This window comes from Hyla sarda, chromosome 2 (genome assembly GCF_029499605.1).
Source record: "Hyla sarda isolate aHylSar1 chromosome 2, aHylSar1.hap1, whole genome shotgun sequence".
Taxonomy (NCBI): Eukaryota; Metazoa; Chordata; class Amphibia; order Anura; family Hylidae; genus Hyla; species Hyla sarda.
The window spans coordinates 70,936,632-70,959,589 of NC_079190.1; the positions used below are offsets into that span (position 1 = coordinate 70,936,632).

General features: G+C 45.6%; 1 protein-coding gene across 3 annotated transcripts; it reads left to right on the plus strand.

Annotated features, from left to right (window-relative positions):
• The first annotated feature begins 2,774 nt into the window (after positions 1-2,774).
• TRIM13 (tripartite motif containing 13) lies at positions 2,775-18,347 on the plus strand. Of its 3 annotated transcripts, none has more exons than XM_056560363.1 (2): positions 2,775-3,090; positions 15,877-18,347. In XM_056560363.1, the coding sequence occupies exon 2, from the start codon at positions 15,882-15,884 to the stop codon at positions 17,097-17,099; it is 1,218 nt and encodes a 405-aa protein (XP_056416338.1). In that variant the 5' UTR covers positions 2,775-3,090; positions 15,877-15,881; the 3' UTR covers positions 17,100-18,347. The 3 variants fall into 3 exon arrangements, with proteins under 3 accessions (XP_056416338.1, XP_056416336.1, XP_056416339.1); XM_056560361.1 differs by having other exon boundaries at positions 2,780-3,083; positions 15,877-18,343; XM_056560364.1 differs by lacking the exon at positions 2,775-3,090 and adding an exon at positions 10,595-10,726.
• Positions 18,348-22,958: the final 4,611 nt, after the last annotated feature.

Here is a 22,958-nt window from a genome sequence, read left to right on the forward strand (position 1 = left end):
GAGACCTAAGGGGGGGGGGGGGGTACTGTTACGCCGAGCGCTCCGGGTCCCTGCTCCTCCCCGGAGCCTCGCGGCGTTCCTCTCTCTGCAGCGCCCCGGTCAGACCCGCTGACCGGGAGCGCTGAAATGACCCTGCCGGCGGGGATGCGATTCGCATAGCGGGACGCGCCCGCTCGCGAATCGCATCCCAAGTCACTCACCTGTCCCAGTCCCCGGCTGTCACGTCCTGGCACGCGCGGCCCCGCTCCTTAGGGCGCGCGCGCGGCCCACTCCTTAGGGCGCACGATACTCACAGCCGTAGTACAATTCTAGGGGAGACGACGGATAGTAACAAAGGGGGGTACCACAGAGAGGCGACACCAGTGTTTCGCACTTAGTAGTGCTTCAACGGGCCCGTTGAAGCACTACTAAGTGCGAAACACTGGTGTCGCCTCTCTGTGGTACCCCCCTTTGTTACCATCCGTCATCTCCCCTAGAACTGTACTACGGCTGTGAGTATCGTGCAATAAAATCTGTTGAATTGGAAAAATTTTTATGGTATATGAATTGACCAAAAATGCAGTTTTGTACTTTGGTACGCCATCGTCTGTACGGTTTAACTAACCTTATATTTTAATAGTTCAAACATTTACGACAGCTTCGATACCATGTTTATTTTTTATAACATTATTTCATTTAATAAATGGGAAATGAGGGGGGGGGGCGATTCAAACTGTTATTAAGGGAGGGGCTTATTCACATTTATTAACTTTTTTTATGCTTTTAACTTTTTTTTTTTTTAGTTTTCATAGGGGGCTATACATGTAATCTTTAGATTGCATACACTGATCAATGCTATGCCATAGCATAGCATTGATCAGTGTTATCGGTGCTCTGCTGCTCTTTCCTGCAGAGCCTGGCTAGGGACATCAGAGCACTGATCGGACAGCAAGGAGGAAGGTAAGGGCCCTCCTGCCATCCGCTCAGCTGATCGGGACATCGCGATTTTACCACGATGTTGCCGGGATCATTTTCTTAACACTTCAGACTCCGGAACCAACTTTGATTGCGGTGTCTAAAGGGTTAATGTCTGATCGACGATAAGCACGCTTCAAACCCCGGCAACGGGACCAGGGCTATACAGGTATGCCCTGCGTCCTTAACAGGTTAAGTTTATTCTTTTGCCCGATTTTTCTCGGGAATGCATTGCCGTCTATGAGAACGGCAATGTCCACACCGTCCTAGTACCAACTAATTCAGTCGGTGCCGATGTCCCTCAGAATCTCCAGCCAAAATATTTCCTTCCGGAGATTCTGTAATGTGAACCTAAACTACATCTTGAAATTTGTGAGTTGAGAAACTTGTCAGCCTCCATGGATATTACTTGGGTTTCCAGTACATCCTATAGATGTTCGAGATTCACCGTTCCTGAACAATTTTCACAGTGTGGATCGGGTATCTCCCTGCTGAAAGAGGCCTCTGTCATTAAGACGGGGGTACGTGGTCTACAAAAAACTTTAGGTAGGTGGTATGTGTCACAGTAACATCAACATTAAAGGTGTACTCCCATGGAAAACTTTTTTTTTTTTTTTTATCAACTGGAGCCAGAAAGTTAAACAGATTTGTAAATTACTGCTATTAAAAAAATCTTAGTCCTTCCAATACATTTTATGGGCTGTATACTACAGAGGAAATGCTTTTCTTTTTAGATTTATCTGATGTCACGACCACAGTGCTCTCTGCTGACATCTGCTGTCCATTTTAGGAACTGTCCAGAGCAGCATATGTTTGCTATGAGGATTTTCTCCTGCTCTGGACAGTTCCAAAAATGGTCAGCAGAGGTCAACAGAGAGCACTGTGGTCATGACACCAAAGAAATCCAAAAAGAAAAGCATTTCCTCTGTAGTATACAGCCCCTAAAAAGTACTGGAAGGATAAAGATTTTTTAAATAGAAGTAATTTACAAATCTGTTTAACTTTCTGGCACCAGTTGATTAAAAAAAAAGTTTCTTTAAAGGGGTACTCCGCCGGAAAACATCTTATCCCCTATCCAAAGGATAGGGGATAAGATGTCTGAGCATGGGGGTCCCGTTGCTAGGAGCTTCTGTGTTCGTAACGTCACACCATGCCCCCTCCATTCAGCTCTATGGGTGGGGTGTGACGGCTAGTACATAGCTGTCACGCCCCCTCCCATAGACATGAATGGAGAGGGTGTGGCGGTATAGTCGCCAGTCACCCGGAACGGAGCGGAGTTCGCTCCATGCACCGGATGACTGGGGTGCCCCAGCGGAGATCGCGGAGGTCCCCAGCGGTGGGACCCCCGCGATTAGACATCCTATCTCCTATTCTTTAGATAGGGGATAAGAGGTTTTCCGGTGGATTCCCACTTTAATGCCAGGACCCAAGGTTTCCCAGCAGAGCATTGACCGCACAAGCTTGTTTCCCATAGTACCCATAAGGTTTCCAAACTGTGGACCTCCAGCTGTTGCAAAACTACAATTCCGGGCATGCTGGGAGTTGTAGTTTTGCAACAGCTGGAGGTCCACAGTTTGGAGACCACTGCCATAGTTCACCTGGTGCCATCTCTTCCCAAGGTAGGTAATACACACACACACCCAACTGAAGGCTGTCCGGGCATGCTGGGAGTTGTAGTTGTGCCCCAGCTGGAGGGGAACACTTCATTATGGTGGGTGCTAAAGCAGCAGTGGGCACCCTCATCGCATTGATGCCAGTCATTCAGTGCCCATTAGAGTGGTATACCTGACACTGGCATAGCAGAAGCCGTGCCCCCTGAGGAGGAGCTGTCACATACACATTACACGACACCAGGGATGCGGCTCCTGTAGTGATTGTCCTGTCACATGGCACTGACGCCATGACAGCGGGCGGACAGGGAGGAGGCACCGGGCGTTACGCTAAGAGGCTGGCACACCCGGAGGAGCGGCGGCAGCTTCAGCAGCAGCGGGTCTGGAGGAGGAGGAGGCTGCCGGGCGTCAGGGAGGGGTGACCCGACACACCCGCTTCTCTCTTCTACAGCATACGGAATCAGCCTGCCATGCCTGGTGGCCGCGGAGCCCGGGGCTTGTGCTCACAGCCGCTATAGGGTAAGAGGTGAGGGGCCTGGTGCCAGCCTGTAATGGGGGCATAGACTGTATTAGCCCATAGAAGAGCACAGTGGCCATTGCCATCCATTGACCTTCATCACTTGTCTTTGTTGTCCATAGCTCTTATAGGTTTATCTTCATAGGAGGACAAAGGATTGGGCATGGTGGAATGCAACATAGCTAAGGTCTCCAAACTGTGGACCTCCAGCTGTTGCAAAACTACAACTCCCAGCATGCCCGGACAGCCGTTGGCTGTCCGGGCATGCTGGGGGTTGTAGTTTAGCAACAGCTGGAGGTCCACACTTGGGAGGGAAGTAAGGTTATATTGCAGTGGTCTCCAAACTGCGAACCTCCAGCTGTTGCATAACTACAACTCCCAGCGTGCCCAGACAGTCAACGGCTGTAGTTTTGCAACATCTGTAGGTCCGCAGTTTGGATACCACTGCTCTATCCTGGGAATAATGTTTAATCTTGGGATAACCCCTAACCCATGTGTATGAGGGCATCCAACGCTACCCAAAGACAGATGTTGGGAGGGAAGTAAGGTTATATTGCAGGGGTCTCCAAACATCTGTCTTTGGGTAGCGTTGGATGCCCCCATATACATGGGTTAGGGGTCATCCCAAGATTAAACATTATTCCCAGGATGGAGCAGTGGGATCCAAACTGCGGACCTACAGATGTTGCAAAACTACAGCCGTTGACTGTCTGGGCATGCTGGGAGTTGTAATTATGCAACAGCTGGAGGTCTACAGTTTGGAGACCACTGGAATAGAGGATAAACATCTGATCGGTGGGGGGTCCAACCTATGGTATCATCACCGCTCCATTCATTCTCTATGGGACTTCAGCAGTGTTCCTATAGAGAGGTGTCCTAGCTTGGGCACTTCCCCTTCATTTATTGTGGGGACCAGGGACCTCTGTCTTCGTACTGGGGGTCCCAGTGGTCAGTCCCTCACTGATCAGCTGCTTATCTTTAATTCTGAGGAGATATCTCAGCACAACATGGTCACACACTGTAAAATCAACCGTTTTTTTTTTTTTTTAAACCATAAAATGCTAAAATATGTCAGTTTTCTTTGATTTGTGGATTTTTGTTCGACATTTCCAACTGAAAAAACTGCCGCTTTTACCATGTGTGAACGTGGCCTAAAAATTGTTCACGCAGCTGTTAAGATCTGTCTCATCAGGCTTTCTCTTTTCTTTTCGATGACACTACTCTGTCCTGTGAAAAAGCACAGAAATTGGCAATTAAAGGGGTGCTCCGCTGCTAGACATCTTATCCCCTATCCAAAGGAATAGAGGGGAAGTGGTGTGACGTCACTAGGGGGGGGGGGCATGGCCGTGATGTCACGATCACGGCCTTCGGCTTTGAGCATTCTGAACAAAATGTTCAGAACACTGGAGCACTGGAGTACCCTGTGGAAAACAAATAATTATTATTTTTTTTTTTTAAAGGTGTACTCCGCACCCCTAGACATCTTATCCCCTATCCAAAGGATAGGGGATAAGATGTCAGATCGCCGGGATCCCGCTGCTGGGGACCCCCGGGATCTTTGCTGCTGCACCCACCTGTTCGGCTTCCACCTCACACCGGAAACGCTGGAGTCATGCCCCCTCCCATAGACTTGCATTTAGAGGGCGGGGCGTGATGTCACATGGGGCGGAGTCGTGAAGTCACCCTCGTCCGCCATTATGGTCGGGATCCGAAGCCTCCAGCATTGCCGGTGTGAGGTGGAAGCCGTACAGGTGGGTGCAGCAGCCGAGATCCCGGGGGTCCCCAGCAGCGGGACCCCGGCGATCTGACATCTTATCTCCTAACCTTTAGATAGGGGATAAGATGTCTAGGGGTGCGGAGTACCCCTTTAAGCCTCTCTTTGTACATATTTTTTCTCTGACTAATGCATGTTTGCTGGGATTAGTCTGAGATAATTCTGCTACCCCTTGATATCTGTTTATTGGGCTATCTTTAGTGATATAACAACTTTCCTTGGAACGCTATACTACCAACAAAGTAGTGGCCACAATAAACTAACCACAACTGGTTCACTTAACCAATGCTCACAATCAAAAAGAACCAGTCATGTCAAATCTTAAATGTTTATTGAACAGATATCAGAAAAGACACACATCTAAAAATAGACAGCACACCAGAATGTGGGCACACAGGCGACAAAAACAGAAGACTGGAGAGGGTAGGGGAGGCACAACAACACACGGAGCACGGGACGAAGCCAAACATAACAGAACCGGCTCTCCGAACAATCAACCACAGGGCACCGCATGCAAAACAAAAGCACCACAGGCAAAGACAGAGAGACACAAGACAGACAGATCCCATGCAACCAAAGCTGGAACAGGACAAGAAAACCAGCCAAGAAACCACCGGCGATGCACGCCACCACCCACCAGCCCCACCCTAACGCACGCCCTGCACCACGTCAGGGGGCGAAGCACAACGCACATGGCAGGCAACCTGCCACCTCCCGGACGGTTCTCCCACGCCAGCTCCAATCACATAGGATCCATCCCTCGTCCCGACCATCCCCCCCCCCCCCCCGTCTCTGCCCACGGCACCTCCATCCCACATGATGCAGCACCCTGCAGTCGACCATCCAGAGAGCCAACTCCACCACACTTGCCCCTGTCCCGCACTCCACGCACTTTACATTTGTATCTCATGTATATGTAAGACTATGAAAACTTTATTTATATGTGCATTCCTTGCTCTATGGGATTGGCTGAGTTGGGGCACAACAGGGTTTGATATTATGCACAGTGCACTTTATGGGGGAGATTTATCAAAATCTGTGCAGAGGAAAAGATGACTAGTTGCCCATAGCAACCAATCAGATCGCTTCTTTCATTTTTAACAAGGCCTCTGCAAAATGAAAGAAGCGATCTGATTGGTTGCTATGGGTAACTGGGCAACTTTTCCTTTGCACAGGTTTTGATAAATCTCCCCCTATGTTCTCGGCTGTATAGTCCTGAGACAGTTATAGCTGTGTGAAGCAAGCAGCTGCGCGCTTCACTCCCTGGCTCCCCCGGTTCTTTTCCATCTTAGATTGAATTAAACTGGTTGATTATGAGGACACATTACATGTCATATATTTTTCCATTGTTATGCTGATAACATTTACTTCACATCACTTATTTGAGAAAATGGAGATTTTGGTACTAGTGGCACCAATGTGGCAGCATGAATTTCTGGCAGGCTTCCTCATTGCAAAAAGTAACGCTGCAGAGTTTCAAATCCTGTCAACATGCGCTGTAAAAAATCTGCAGATAAAGGAACCATGATGTGCATAGAAGATCCTCAAAATCTGCAATAAGTTTACACGTGTTTTAGGTTTGCTGCAGAAATGCTGCAACTTAATATTTTTAATACATTGATCATTATTATGTAAACTATCAACGTAATCTACTCATAGTCCTAATGACTGTGCTTTTTTTGGTGTGGAAATGCTGCAGCATTTATACTACATGTGCCCTTAAAGGGGTGCTCCAGTGGAATTTATTTTTATTTTTTTTAAATCACTGGTGCCAGAAAGTTAACCCATTAAGGACCAGACAAATTTTCACCTTAAATGGGCACTGTCAGATACAAAACTTTTGATATGTTGTAAAGCATGCAAAACCAATAGGTTTTACAATTGCTTTCATTAGAAATTTCATTATTTCATACAGAAAAAGCCAGTTAACCAACTGCCCCCCCCCCGCCTCCTGTGATACATACTAGTCTTGCTGTGTCCATGCATCATCACCTATGTCATGGACACACTTCCTTGATTGACAGCTGTGAGCGCAGGGCTCACAGCTCGAGGAAAAATCCTCCCACTGTCAGCTTGTGTCCCGCTACTGTCAGTGAGGACAAGCTGGGAGTTGTAGTTTTGCTAATGCTATTGGAGATGTGAGCAGACAGCATACTGAGGGAGGGGGCGGAGACCTGCACAGTGAGGCCACGCCCCTCCCTTTGAGAGGAATTCAGACTAGTGAGCTGAATTAAAAGTGTAATAAAATAACAAATAAATAAAGGTGCTAGACACATAAAAATTAGATGTACATGGTCAGGATTAGGTACTGAGTGATACATTAAAAAAAATATATATATATTTTGTTGGATCTGACGGGTACGCTTTAAAGGGGTTGTGTGCTGCCCTGACTTTCGGAGCTCCGCTCACAGCGTCCGGAAGTTCATTACTCCGAACGCTGTGTGCGGGCTTCCGTGTTCGCGGCCACCGGGCGTGATGTCTCGCCCGGCCCCTCGTGACGTCTCGCCCACCCCCTCGTGATGTCACGCCCGCCCCCTCTACCAAAGTCTATGGGAAGGGGGTGTGACAGCGGTCGCACCCCCTTCCCATAGACTTTCGTTGAGGGGCGGGTGAGACGTCACGAGGGGCCGACGGCCGCGAACACGGAAGCCGCACACAGCGTTCGGAGTAATGCACTTCCGGACGCTGTGAGCGGAGCTCCGAAAGTCAGGGCAGCGCACAACCCCTTTAAGGACCAGAGTGTTTTTTGCACATTTGACCACTGTCACTTTAAGCATTAATAACTCTTAGATGCTTTTACATTTCATTCTGATTCCGAGATTGTTTTTCGTGACATATGCTACTTTATGTCAGTGGTAAATTTTCGTCGATACTTGCATCATTTGTTGGTGAAAACTTCAAAAATGTTATGAAAAATTAGAAAATTTTGCACTTTTTTAACTTTGAAGCTCTCTGCTTATAAGGAAAATGGATATTCCAAATAAATGATATATTGATTCACATATACAATATGTCTACTTTATATTTGCATCATAAAGTTGACATGTTTTTACTTTTGGAAGACGTCAGAGGGCTTCAAAGTTCAGCAGCAATTTTCCATTTTTTCACAACATTTTCAAAATCTGAATTTTTTAGGGACCAGTTCAGTTTTCAAGTGGATTTTAAGGGCATTCTTATTAGAAATACCCCATAAATTACCCCATTATAAAAACTGCACCCCTCAAAGTATTCAAAATGACATTCAGTAAGTGTTTTACAGTAATAGCAGCAAAGTGAAGGAGAAAATTCAAAATCTATATTTTTTACACTTGCATGTTCTTGTAGACCCAATTTTGAAATTTTACAAGGGTTAAAAGGAGAAAAAGCCCCCCAAAATGTGTAATCCAATTTCTCTCGAGTTAGGAAATACCTCATATGTGGATGTAAAGTGCTCTGTGGGTGCACTAGAGGGCTCAGAAGAGAAGGAGCGACAATGGGATTTTGCAGAGTGAATTTTGCGGCAATGGTTTTTGGGGGGCATGTCGCATTTAGGAAGCCCCTGTGGTGACTGAACAGCAAAAAAAAAAAAAAAAAAAACACATGGCACACTATTTGAGTCTTAACACACCACAGATGTTTGATGACTTTTCGGTAAAGTCGGATGTGTAAATGAAATTATCTTTTTTTCACTAAAATGCAGTTCCCCCCCCCCCCAAATTTACAATTTTTACAGGGTTACATTTTTGAAATTTTACAAGGGTTAAAAGGAGAAAATGCCCCCCAAAATTTGTAACCCCATTTCTTCTGAGTATGGAAATACCCCATGTATGGACGTAAAGTGCTCTGCAGGCGCACTACAATGCTCAGAAGAGAAGGAGTGCCATTGAGCTTTTTGAAAGCAAAATTTGCTGAAAAGGTTTTTGGGGGGCATGTCACATTTAGAAAGCCCCTATATTGCCAGAACAGCAAAAACAAAAAACACATGGCACACTATTTTGGAAACTATACCCTCAAGGCACGTAACAAGGGGTCCAGTGAGCCTTAACACCCCAAAGGTGTTTGAAGACTTATCATTAAAGTCGGATATGTAAATGAAATTTATGGAAAAAAAATTCACTAAAATGCTGTTTTTTTTCTCAAATTCAAGAGGTAATAGGAGAAAATGCCCCCAAAAATGTGTAACCTCATTTCTTCTGAGTAAGGGAATACCCCATATGTGGATGTAAAGTGCTCTGCGGGTGAACTACAATGCTCAGAAGAGAAGGAGCGCCATTGAGCTTTTGGAGAGAGAATGTGTTTGGAATGGAAGTCGGGGACCATGTGCCCGTGTGCCCAAAGCCCCCGTGGTGCCAGAACAATGGACCCCCCCCCCCCACATGTGACCCTATTTAGGAAAACTATACCCCTCACAGAATGTAACAAGGGGTACAGTGAGCATTTATGCCCAACAGGGAGTATTTACACCCCACTGGCGTTTGACATATCTTTGGAACAGTGGGCTGTGCAAATGAAAAATTAAATTTTTAATTTTCATGGACCGCTGTTTCAAAAATCTGTCAAACGCCAGTGGGGTGTAAATGCTCCCTGTTGGGCATAAATGCTCACTGTACCCCTTGTTACATTATGTGAGGGGTGTAGTTTCCAAAATGGGGTCACTTGTGGGGGGGGGGTCCATTGTTCTGGCACTATGGGGTCTTTGTAAACACACGTGGCCTTCGATTCCGGACAAATTTTCTCTCCAAAAGCCCAATGGTGCTCCTTCTCTTCTGAGCATTGTAGTTTGCCCGCAGAGCACTTTACATCCACATATGGGATATGTTCTTACTCAGGGAAAAAAAAGCCCCCCAAAATTTGTTACCCCATTTCTTCTATTTTCCCTTGTAAAAATGAAAAATGTAGGGTAACACCAGCATTTTAGTTAAAATTTTTTTTTTTTTTTCATTTTCCCAAATTTAACGGAAATTCGTCAAACACCTGTGGGGTGTTAAGGCTCACTATACCCCTTGTTACATTCCGTGAGGGGTGTAGTTTCCAAAATGGGGTCACCTGTGGGTATTTATTTTATTTGCGTTTAGGTCAGAACAGCTGTAAAATCAGCCACCCCTGTGCAAATCACCAATTTAGGCCTCAAATGTACATGGCTCTCTCACTCCTGAGCCTTGTTGTGCGCCTGCAAAGCATTTTACGCCCAAATATGGGGTATTTCCGCACTCAGGAGAAATTGCATTACAAATTTTGGGGGTTAATTTTTTTAGACTAACATCCTGGTGTAGACCCCAACTTTTCCTTTTAATAAGGGGTAAAAGGTGAAAAGACCCCCAAAATGTGTTAGGCAATTTCTCCTGAGTACACATATGTGGCCCTAAACTGTTGCCTTGAAATACGACAGGGCTCCAAAGTGAGAGAGCACCATGCACATATGAGGCCTAAATTAGGGATTTGCATAGGGAAGTACCCGGATGCAAGAATTACACTTGCCTCCGATACCAAAAACAGTGGAAACAGTGCCGTTCGAGACATTTTTTATTGGGCTTGGGGGGGGGGGGGGGGGGGTACATTCTAGGGTACATTCACACAGGTGGGAGTTTACAGTTGGCTGTAAAGAAAAAAAGTGCCTCCAGCTGTTGCATAACTACAAGTCCCAGCATGCACAAACAGCCAAAGAGCATGCTAGTAGTTGTAGTTTTGCCACCAGCTGTTGCAAAATTACAACTCCCAGCATGCCCCTTGGCTGTGCATGCTAGGAGTTGTTGCTTAGCAACAGCAGGAGGAAAACAACTTACCTCCTGCTGTATCCTGCCGCTGCCACTGAGGACGCTGCTGCCGTTGCCAACTCCAGGGACCCTCAACGTCGATGCCAGGGACCCCCGCCTTCCCCTCCCAGCATTCTCGGTGATTTACCAGTCGTCTGGACCGATCAATCACACGATCGTGAGGTGGCACCCGTGCCACCTCACTCCTGCTGGTTAAGGGTGATAGGTGATATCTCGGACGCCACCTATCACCCTTTTTTCCCAGGTCACCTGAGACCCAAATCGAAGCTAGTTGCCAGCCTGAATTGACCGGCTATTTGCGACAATCGCCGACATGGGGGGGGGGTGTCTTAGGACCCCCCCCCAGGGGTTTGCACGGGGTGCCTGCTGAATGATTTCAGCATGGATCCCGGTCCCCACCCGGCGAGCGTCTGGGACCGAAATTTCCACGGTTGTACAGGTACACCCTGGGTCCTTGGGTGTTCAGGCCTGTATGCCCTGTGTCCTTAAGTGGTTAAACAGATTTGTTAATTACTTCTATTAAAAAAAATCTTAATCCTTCCAGTACTTATCAGCTGCTGTATACTACAGAGGAAGTTGATTTGTTCTTTTCTGTCTGACAACAGTGCTCTCTGCTGACACCTCTGTCCATGTAAGGAACTGTCCAGAGCAGGAGAGGTTTGCTATGAGGATTTGCTCCTACTCTGGACAGTTCCTGACATGGACAGAGGTGTCAGTAGAGAGCACTGTGGTCAGACAGGAAAGAACAACTCAACTTCATCTGTAGTATACAACAGCTGATAAGTACTGGAAGGATTAAGATTTTTTAATAGTAATGATTCTTTCTGGCACCAGTTGATTTTAGAAAAATTGTTTTCCACCGGAGTACCCCTTTAACCTTAGGCTGGATTAGTAAAACTACTTATGGATTGAAGAAGTCACAAGGAGAAGTGTTTGCTGTGTGGCACCCCTCCAGCTTCTCGCCCAGCTCTGCTTCATTGACAGGTCTCTTTCTAGGTGCAAATATGTAGAAATCAGTCAATAAAGCTGAACGGAGAGAAGCCACAAGGGAGACGCCCAATGGACACTTTTCTTCCTGCCTGATTCTTTTTAGGGCTTTTCACCCATACAGTATCCTGCACACATTTGATGCTCAGGATTTGAAGCTGTGTTCGGTAATTTAGTTTACATTGAAATCAGCATAAAATCCTGCAGGATACTGTGCGTGTGAATAGACCCTTTAAAGATACATTCACTCAGGCAGGCTCCGATGTAATCTGCTGCAGATTTTCCGCTGTGAAAATTCATTCTCTTAAGCAAATTGCAATAGCGTACATATTACTTCATGTATGACAAAGTTTGTTTAAAGTGGTAGATCCCTCTTTGACTTCTGGGTGGGGGTTCCTCCTCTTTGGCTTCTGAGTTGTGTTGCGTTAGATTTTTTGACAATAGGGCATAGGGAATTACAGAAAACTTTTCTTGCAGGTGTGATCAGACGTCCTCAATGTTGTCAGCATTGTTGTTAGACTTGGGCTCCACTGCAGTTTTGCCCACAACAGGGGGTCGCACGACTAAAGTTTGCCATGTCTTGCTGTGTGAATGAGGTTAGTAAATGGGGTCGCACTTTGACCCAAAAGTGGCAGTGACCAGGATGTAGCAGTTGTAAGAAATCCATCCAAGATCGATTCTGTCACCGGTCGTTTTAACTTGTAGGGGCTTTTTAATGCGGTTTGCTATATCATAGTAACCCCGGACTATCCAATACAATGTGTAAACAATTTACATGAATAAGAATTGCACTAAAGCAATCCATAGCACATTGTGCAAAGGGTAAAGTATAAATAATGTAAAGAACATGTGCCATCAAAGAAATACCGTATTTATCGGGGTATACCACGCACCGGCCTATAACACGCACCCTCATTTTACCAAGGATATTTGGGTAAAAAAAGTTTTTTACCCAAATATCCATGGTAAAATGAGGGTGCGTGTGTGTGTGTGTGTGTATACCCCGATACATCCCCAGGAAAGGCAGGGGGAGAGAGGCCGTCGCTGCCCGCTTCTCTGCCCCTGCCTTTCCTGGGGTCTAGAGCCCTGCTGCCGCCGCTTCTCTCCCCCTGGCTGTCGGAGCCGCTGCCCGTTCTCTCCCCCTGACTATCGGTGCCGGCGCCGATAGCCAGGGGGAGAGAAGCGGCGCCGGCAATGGGGCAGCGGCGCCGACAGCCAGGGGGAGAGAAGGGGCAACGGCACCCATTGCCGGCGCCGCTGCCTCCCCCCATCCCCGGTTGCATAATTACCTGTTGCCGGGGTCTGGTCCGCGCTGCTTCAGGCCACCGGTGTGCGTCCCATGCGTCGTTGCTATGCACTGCACGGCGCAGCGCAATGACGAGTGAGAGTGACGTCTTTGCGTTGCGCCGTGCAGCGCATAGCAACGACGCAGGGGACGCACACCGGAGGCCTGAAGCAGCGCGGACCCGACCCCGGCAACAGGTAATTATGCAACCGGGGATGGGGGGAGGCAACGGGGCAGCGGCGCCGCTTCTCTCCCCCTGGCTATCGGCGCCGGCAATGGGGCGCCGGCACCGATAATGAGGGGGAGAGAACGGGCAGCGACGCCGATAGCCAGGGGGAGAGAAGCCGGCAGCGCTGGTGGTCTCTGCACCTGCAAAGCCGCTGCAGTTCATTGATTTAAAGCGCCCGCTTTAAATCATTGAACTGCAGCGGCTTATCGGCGTATAACACGCAGGTAGACTTTAGGCTAAAAATCCATATGTCTGACCCCCACAGCATGATATGCAGCTGCTGCCCGCTATGAATGACAAACTCTTAGCAGCGTGAGCAGGCAGCAGCCTTCCGCTCCGCCGCTAATAGAGTTTTCATTCACTGGCAGCCAGGGGAGGGAGAAAATATGAATATTAATTTGCGCAGCTGGGGGAGGTCAGTATATATATATATATATATATATATATATATATAAATATGCGCAGCGGGGGTCAGTATAGATATATAATAGCGCTGGGGGGGCAGTACATTTATTCAAGCGCAGTGGGCACTAAGTTTGATATAGCGCAGCAGGGGGAAAATATATAGAAACGCTGGAGGGGCCAGATATATACCCCCCCAGCGATTCTATACATCTTTGCCCACCACAGCGCTTCTATATTAAAACCCTGACAGGAGCCCTGATTGGCTCCTCGGTGGGGAATTTGAAAATGAAAGTTTCACAGTACATTGCAGGGGATCGGAACATGCCGCCCGCTCCCCTACTTAATAACATCTGATAGGATCGGGTCTCAGAAGTGAGACCCGGTGCGATCAATCCCTCAGCCCCTCTACTACTACCCCCAACATGGAACAGACCCTGTTCCATGCTGGGGGTAGCAGGATTCACTCCGTTTTGAGGAATTTATCGACAGCTCTGAGCCGTCAGTTTTCTTTGAAGCAACGCCCCTTTTGTTGTTTTTTTTTTCACTCTGAGTGATTTTGATTTTGTCCGGTTGTGCGCCAGATTCTGGCGAAAATTCTGGCGCAGACAGAATTCTGGCGCAAAACCCGACAAAAAGTGTCGGGATCCTGTTAGTAAATGAGGGCCAATGTGCAGCAATATAGGGCAGATGTGAATGTAAACAGAACACATGCATGGATAGCACACATAGTAATACAAGTAGGGCTGGGCGGTATGACCAAATATGTGTATCACAGTATTTTAGTAACTTATGGCGGTTCCACGGTATATAAAGATATTTCCCCCCCCCCCCCCTTAAATCATGTGATCCGCGAGCGCTGTTTTGCTTCCCCCCCCAAATTAATCATCAGCCCAATGCTACGCTGTCCCCATCGGGGGTACTACTCACATATGTCACCCGCAAGCACTGCCCTCCTCGTTCTCCTGTTTGTTGCAGGCCGCCTGCGCTGGCTGGAACTGTGTACTGTACGCTGTATCTCTATGGGGCCGTCAGCCTTCCACCGGCCGCATTGATGTTTCACCTCGGCCGGTGATAGGTTGAGCCCACTGTCATGTAAGGAGCTCTGGCCGGCTTCTTACATGACAGTGAGCTCAGCCTATCACCGGCCATAGGGATATAGCATAGAGATACAGCGTACAGTACACAGTTCCAGCCAGCGCAGGCGGCCCGCAACAAACAGGAGAACGAGGAGGGCAGTGCTTGCGGGTGACATATGTGAGTAGTACCCCAATGGGGACAGCGCAGCGCTGTGCTGATGATTAATTTGGGGGAGTGGGGAGCAGAACAGCGCAGCAGAACATATGATTAGTTCTCCGATGTGGGGACAGCGCAGCGCTGGGCTGATAATTCATTCCCAAGGGGGAGGGGCCAAACCGGTATTGCGATATGGGGAAAAATTCATATCGTGCAGGACAAAAATTTCGGTATTCTGTATGAACCGGTATACCGCCCAGCCCTAAATACAAGGCTAATAAGTCTTACCCATGTGGGATAGCAACCGGAGCCCCGACTCCTACAATCGTTTCGGTTTCCCTTTCTCAAGAGGTACTCTGCTTTAGTGCAATTCTTATTCATGTACATTTTTGCAAATTTTACACTTACACATAGCTATTGTATTGGATAGTCCAGGGCTACTATGATATAGCAAACCGCATTAATAAGCCCCATTTTTTGTACTGGCTGACCATTGCAGCACTCCTCCAATTAAAATCATTATTTCAATAAAAATATGTTTTTTTAATCTCATATCAGGTGTTGTCTGAACTCTGTGTTTGAAATGTATAATATTTGATTGAGTTCCCCTGTGATATACAGGATTACATGCACCCCCTTAGTAGTGTAATGATCACGCAAGGGCGACATTTTTGCAAAATATTAGGACTTATATATTTACTATTATAGTTACTTATAAATGCTTTCTATTACTGTCCTAGCACCACCGGCGGTCGTTACCCTGAATTGGTTTTCTATAAAAGTGTCTGCAGTTCGACCTCTATTTACTTACCTTATCTGCGATGCAGCCTGATTCACACAGCACAACATGGCAAACTTTGGTCACGCTGAAATCTCAGTGTACCCCAGCCTTAAAGGGGTACTCAGCGTTTGGAACAAACTGTTCCGAACGCTGGAGCCGGCGCCGGGAGCTCGTGATGTCATAGCTCCCCCCCTCATACGTCACACCCCGCCCCCTAAATGCAAGTCTATGAGAGGGGGCGTGGCAGCGGAGTACCCCTTTTACATAGTTACATAGTAACTCTTCTCAATTTCTTACCGCAGATGTTCTGATGATTATCATTGACGTATTACATGTGTTTTCTTCCAGATGTGATGGAGGTACTGGAAGAAGAGCTGACATGCCCCGTCTGCTGTAGCCTTTATGAGGATCCTCGGGTTTTACCTTGTGCACATAATTTCTGTAAAAAATGCCTGGAAGGAGTGCTTGAGGGAAATTCCAGACCGATATGGAGACCGTCTTTTAAATGTCCAACTTGCCGTAAAGAAATCTCCACAATGGGTGTGAACAGTCCTCAAGTGAATTATTTATTGAAAGGAATTGTGGAAAAATACAATAAGATGAAGGCGACTCCAAAGACCCTGGTGTGCAAGGTGCATGATAGTCAGCCCCTCAACATCTTCTGCTCTACAGACCTGAAGCTGATCTGTGGGTTTTGTGCCACCAATGGCAAACACAAGGATCATGTCTTCTCCTCCATCGATGAGGCCTACAAAAAGGAGAAAAGTTCATTTGACTTCATTTTTCAGAGTTTTGAGGAAATTCAGTGCAAAGATGTGACTGCTCTTCTGGAGACCTTGGAGACCAACAAGAGGAACACCCTCGACTTGCTAACCTCAGACTCGGACAGAGTAAATTATTATTTTAAAAAACTGCAGGGATTACTAGAACAGAAGAAGAATGAAATCCTTTCTGACTTTGAGACCATGAGGCTTGAGGTCCTGCAGGCTTATGACCCGGAAATCAATAGGCTGAATACCATTATCAATGAGCAGAAGAGGGCTTGTGTCACTGCCAAAAATGTTAAGGAGGTCTCTGACCCAATTTTATTCCTCCAGCAGATAGAGGAGTTCAGAGAAAAAGTTGACATTCTCAAGGCTCCTTTTCCTTCAGCCTCTGATGTGACTGTCTTGTCTTATATGAAAAATTTTGATACCCATATGTGGGATAATATAAAACTAGGAGACGTGGATAAACTGTGTTTGCCGCAGGAAGCGCCCGCAAAGCAGCAGAAACGACAACCAAAATTCTCATTCTCTTATCGGGCAGTAGTTGCGGTCTGTCTCCTCCTTGTTGGCTTATCGGCGGCATTTCTTTTAGGGCCTCCGACCAATTTCTTGGAGGAATGTTATTACTTTACGCGCCAGATTTATTTCTACTCATCAGACATTGCCCTAAAAATAAAAGAAGAAGCTGCCGTTTACTGGGAACGATTTAAAGAACATTTATTTCTTCTTTTAAAAGTGTTAAAATATTACACCATGATTTTTCTGGAGCTTGTGGCAAATTTTGTCTGCAAATATAAACTGTAACATTCATTGAACTTATTTATCGCTGTCATGTGTATGTTCACATTCTGCGTCTTCCTTTAATATAAACGTAGTACAAGGCTCTAAAGCTTTGGTATGTCTGGTGAACCTTAGATAACATTAAGGGTAGGGTCACACTTAACGGATCCACAGCGTATTTAACGCTGCAGATCCGCCAGTGACCTGACCCATTTTGTGCCTCCAACTGTTGCCACCCCGTTCCCCCGCCTCGCTTCACCCCTGACCTGCTCGCAGCGGCAATCCGTCACTACGAGCAGCCACACAGGGCCTGCGAGTCGGCGAGTGCACTCTGACATGTACACTGCACATGGCCTGAACTCAGACATCGTGGAGTAGCTGTGATGTCTGAGTACACTGCACCGCGATGTCAGAGTGCACTCGCCGACTCCTAGGCCCCCTGTGTGGTATCGCCTGATTGCCACTGCGAGCAGGCCAGGAGCGAGGCGAGGGAAGGGTGGTGGCAACCGCTGGAGGAACAAAAGGGGTTAGTCACCGGCAGATCTGCAGCGTAAAATACGCTGCGGATCCATTATATGTGACCCTACCCTAAAGGAGTTTTCCCTCAGGAGACTTATGGGATGTTATGGGATAAAGTTTATTGCTACGAGGGTGTTGAAGTTTATGGGAACCAAAGAAAAAGACAAATAAGCAGTCCATCTTTTTAGAATCATATAATGTTCTGCACAATGTGTGGATTGTTATCTTTATGTAACCAACCTTGGTGACCTTCCAAATTAAATCTGTGTATCCTAGTAAAAGTGAATGTTCAAGAATATTCTTTAGGAGCTGTACGCCCATCAGGCTTCTTAGATACTTTGGCAGCTTGCTTTCCTGCCTATAGTAAACTGGTCTGTCATTTGACCTCATGTTAGCTGCAGAATAATGTTGAATGGGATTGGTCACTGAGACCTTTGATCCCTCATGTGGTCTGTATAATAAACCATATTCTCCCATTGATACATTCATACCTTCATGCATACGTTTATACATGAAAGTATGTATGCATCTTTAGGGATTCATTATGGGTATGTGCATAATGGCTAAGGATCCTTTTTGAGACAGGCAAACCTCTTGGGCTTTATACACATGCCTAGGCCTCTGTACTATGGGGCCATAGGCCTCAGTGTGTCATTGCTTTGTACAGCACTGTATTACAGGCTTATTCTAACCTGAACCAAGGTTTCTAGAGGAGAGTAGTAGTAGTTGTAGCAGTAATATAGTGTCCAATAGAGCATACATTTTCGAGGATTCATATGTAAAAAATAATATATATATATATATATATATATATATATATATATATATATAGATAGATATATATATATGACCAGATATATCCTCTCTATTAAACCTGTGGCCTATGAAGATAAAGTAGTGCCCTACAGAAGTCTATGCTCTGTACAACTGTACTCACTTTTAAGAAAAAAAAACTGTGACTCTAAAGTAAGAAACATAATTATGGTAATTTTTCAAAGGGATATTTTGCAATATAACACTGAATGTAAGTCAAAGACCAATCAACCAATGAATCATTCAGCTAGTAACAGCAGGTGTGGAAATGTCAGATTTCCCAAAATTGCTCTCACAGATCCACAAGCAGACCACAGCCTGCTGACATGCCAAAATCAGATATTACATTGGAATGTACAATGAACTTGGGGCCCCATAATCCTACTCTGATGGCTGCCTTTAGTTTTGGTATCTTACAGTTGTGCTGTAATGAGTAGGATCTGGTTCTGACTTAACTGATGTCTGTACAGTGTTGTTTATTATTTTTGGACGTTGTTGCGTCCCTGCACTTAATGAGAACAGGGCCCGTTGTCCAGTTGAGGATCCATCGTTTAGGGCGGATACTCAAGTAGGCAGAAAAAGCAGCTGTGTACGAGTTTAGGGCTGCACTTATCCCTGCCTGACGTTACATGTGCTTAAGAGTTTGCATATTTTGGCAGAAATTATGAAATTTTGGCATTGACTGATCATGCAAAAAAAAAACCCTGTCTTTTATTTGACGATAGTGACCGTGTGAAGCCATTTATTATCACATAGCTGCTTCTCTCATTTTTAAATGATAATAACATAAATACCCAAATGGCCCCAATTGAAAGTTTACAAACTTAAATGTTTGGCCTTGTTACTGACACACAAGGTGACACATACAGGAAAACAATTCAATTAAAGATTAATTTCCTACACATGTGACTTTTTAAATAGCAATTAATGTTTGTGTATAAATAGTCAATGATTTTGTTAGCTCTCACAAGGATACATTGAGCAGGCGAGAGTGAAAAGACCTGTTTAACAAGGTAAATGAACTTTATAAAGAAGAAAAAGGATATAAAGAGATATCCAAAGCCTTGAAAATGCCAGTCAGTACTGTTCAATCACTTAAGTGAAAAATTTGTGAATCTGTTGAAGAAAAGGTCAGGAACATTAAGAAATATTTTAGCCACAACTGTCACAAGAATTATTCGGGATACAAAGAAAAAGCTGCAGGTAACTTCAGATAAAATATAGCCTATTTGTTGTCACTGTTTGTTTAAAGGAAAACTGTCAGTAAACTCCCCCCAAACTAACCAGAGGTACTGACTGGTAGTGCGGGGGACGCTAATCAATATGCTGCCTACCATGCCCGGATCTGCCCCGCCGTTTGCCCGTTATCTTGGATATGCAAATGAGCTGCTAACTGGCAAGGGCGGGGTTACAAGGCCCCTTCTGGCACTCTGACATCAGTGCCGCTCGTCCGCAACACCGCCCGGCTTATGAATATTTATCCCCTCCTTCCGACTGTTCCTCCCCTCTCTTTACTGGACTCAACTGAGGAGGGGATGAATATTCATAAGCCAGGTGGCGCTGCGGACGAGCGGTGCTGACGTCAGAGTGCCAGAAAGCCTTGTAACCCCGCCCTTGCCAGTTAGCAGCTCATTTGCATATCCAGAAGAATGAAGATAGCGGGCAAACGGCGGGCGGATCCAGGCATGGTAGGCAGCAAATTGATTAGCGTCCCCCGCACTACCAGCCAGTATTTCTGGTTAGTTTGGGGGGGGGAGGGGGGAGTTTACTGACAGTTTTCATTTAACTATTGTGCCATTTTGTTATAACCTACAGTGAATTATGAAACCCATAAAAAAAAGGTATCTATTATCAATTCTCAAAGGGTATAACTGTACATGTACCTGTGTAGTTACAGCTGATCTAGACAAAAGGGCATATTTTTATGATACCACAATCTCTTGCTATTTCCTATGTGGGGTATCACAAGTAGATATCGAGGTCTTTCTATGACATGGAGCTTTGACACTGTACAATGCTTCTTGGATGGTGCCAGAGTATGTTGAGAGATGTCTCTTTTATTAAGAGATATCAGTAACCATCCATTTACCAGCTTAGAGTACATTGCACAAAAATATGGGGACACTAGGCATTACGGTTAAAAAGGAAATTAACTGACTTCTGCAGTGTCATTTAGATAGGCCATTAATATCAAATCGGTACTTTCGGCAGCAACTGTGCCTGATACTACAGGTCATTTGAATCGTAACACTAGACACCCCCACTACTAAAAGTAAGAAGCTGTGCCTAACAATAAAGGGTCCAGCCATGGCCCCTTAAACTGGAACCTGTCATCACATTCATGCTGTATGACCCACAAATTATTGGGTAGTCCCTGGTGGCTGGTACCTGCCCCATCGACCATAATTAATTGATCTCTTTCTATACCAAAACAGGAAAACTTCTATCACTTAAAGGGGTACGCTGCCCTAGACATCTTATCCCCTATCTAAAGGATAGGGGATAAGATGTCTGATTGCAGGGTCCCGCCACTGGGGACCCTCGCAATCTCCCTGCTGCACCTGGTGTTCGTTTAGAGCATCGGGTGCAGCGCCGGAGGCTTGTGATGTCACGGTCATGCCCAGTTAGTGATGTCACGGATGCAAGTCGCCCCCTCCCATAGACTTGCATTGAGGAGGCATGGCTGTGATGTCACGGGCGGGCGTTACCGTGACGTTACGAGCCTCCACCCCGCATCGCCAGTCATCTGGCACGGAGCGAAGTCCGCTCCATGCACCGGATGTCTGGTGTGCCGCAGCCAAGATCGCGGGGGTCCCCAACGATCAGACATCTTATCCCCTTTAAGGCTGATGGGGAGTGGAGAAGCCACCAGGAACCACCCCCAATGTCTTGTGGTTGGACAGCAAATTGGTGACAGGTTCCCTTTAAACACCAGATTGGTGGGTGTATCAGATCACACAGAGATCTAATATTAATACCCTATCCTAATTATAGCCATCAGTTCTAAATATCTGGGAAAACCCTTTACGCACCATAGGCTCACTTTATAGCTATTTGTAAACAATGCTGTTTCTGTCTATATTTTTTACATTAATTACTAAATTCATACAATGTGTCTTAACTAGTATGTGAATAAACAAACTTGATCTATGTTGTGTTTTGTTTTTTGGACTTGTAGATACTTTAAATCTGTTAATTCTGAAGGCATTACATTATGGGCACTTAGCTTATTATTGCGGGGTGCTGGTGGGTGGACAGAAGAGATCCCTTAGATGTCACATTAACTCTTCTCCACAGCATATAAGTGGTAAAATTGGTGTGAGCAGAGGTTTCTCTGATCCCAGCCATTACAGCAGGAGCCCAGTTGTCAATCACTACCAGCCTCCTACTGATGATAGCACGGGCACAGCACCCTGTCCTTGGACATCATGGTTCGTATATGTAAGGTACATCATGTGGCTTTAAGGGTTACTCTAGTTAATCCTGGTGGTGTTTTTATTGGTTGCAGTTTCAATGCCATCAGAATGAAACCAGTAGGAAGCCTTCCATGTGCTAATGAGATTTCTCATGACAGGGACTGAAAGTCAACAAATGAGTAACTGTGGTTAAATCAATTGCACTTCATAACCTTCAGCACAATAGTAATTGTATAGCATTACAGAAGCTTGAATACAGCCTGAGACACTGGCAATTAAAGTATAGGCAAGAATCTTAATATAAAGTCTTCTATTGCAGATTTGTGACATCCCCTTTAAAGTCAATAGGGAAAATACACAATAAATCTGGATTTTCACAACAGGAAAGTCATTGTAAGTTGAAACCATTGTATCTTGAGACTGCCTGAGACAATTCTATGGAAAACTGGCTCTAAAACACCCAAAATGTCTACCAAAATTAGGACAAAAGTCAGAATTAAAAGGGGTATTCCCGGCCTAAGACATCTTATCGCAGAGGTCCTGGGCCAGGTGCTGTTCCAGAGACGTGACGCCACACCCCCTCCATTCATGTCTATGTAACTTGAAGGAGCACTGTGTAAAGATCAGATTTCTTTAATTTCATCCACATTGCTTGTATTCTAAATGCTTTGGATTTTTAACATGAAAATGCTGTACACCTCACATGTGGACATACCCTAAAGGCGATTTTACATAAGTTTATTTATTTATTTATTTTTTTGCAGGCTGCATTAAGATCTATGAGACCCTCACAGAAATATCTGCTGAAATAACACATGGAAATATAACCCTCACACCACATTGACAGTCTGGCCAGCATATCGGCTCTTATACTATACTGACCATGGGACAATGCCCTCATCCTAGTCAGAACAAAGGTACCTTAAAGAAAAACTAAAAGGAAGTCTGTCAGTCTAAAAAAATGACTTTTTAAGAAGCCTTAAAGGGCTACTCCGGTGGATAACTTTTTTTTTATATTTAAATCAACTGGTGCCAGAAAGTTAAACAGATTTGTAAATGACTTCTATTAAAAAATCTTAATCCTTCCAGTACTTATTAGCTGCTGAATACTACAGAGGAAATTCTTTTCTTTTTA

Coding starts and splice junctions, on each gene's coding strand:
- TRIM13 (XM_056560363.1), top strand. CDS start 15,882: ATGGAGGTACTGGAAGAAGAGCTGACATGCCCCGTCTGCTGTAGCCTT.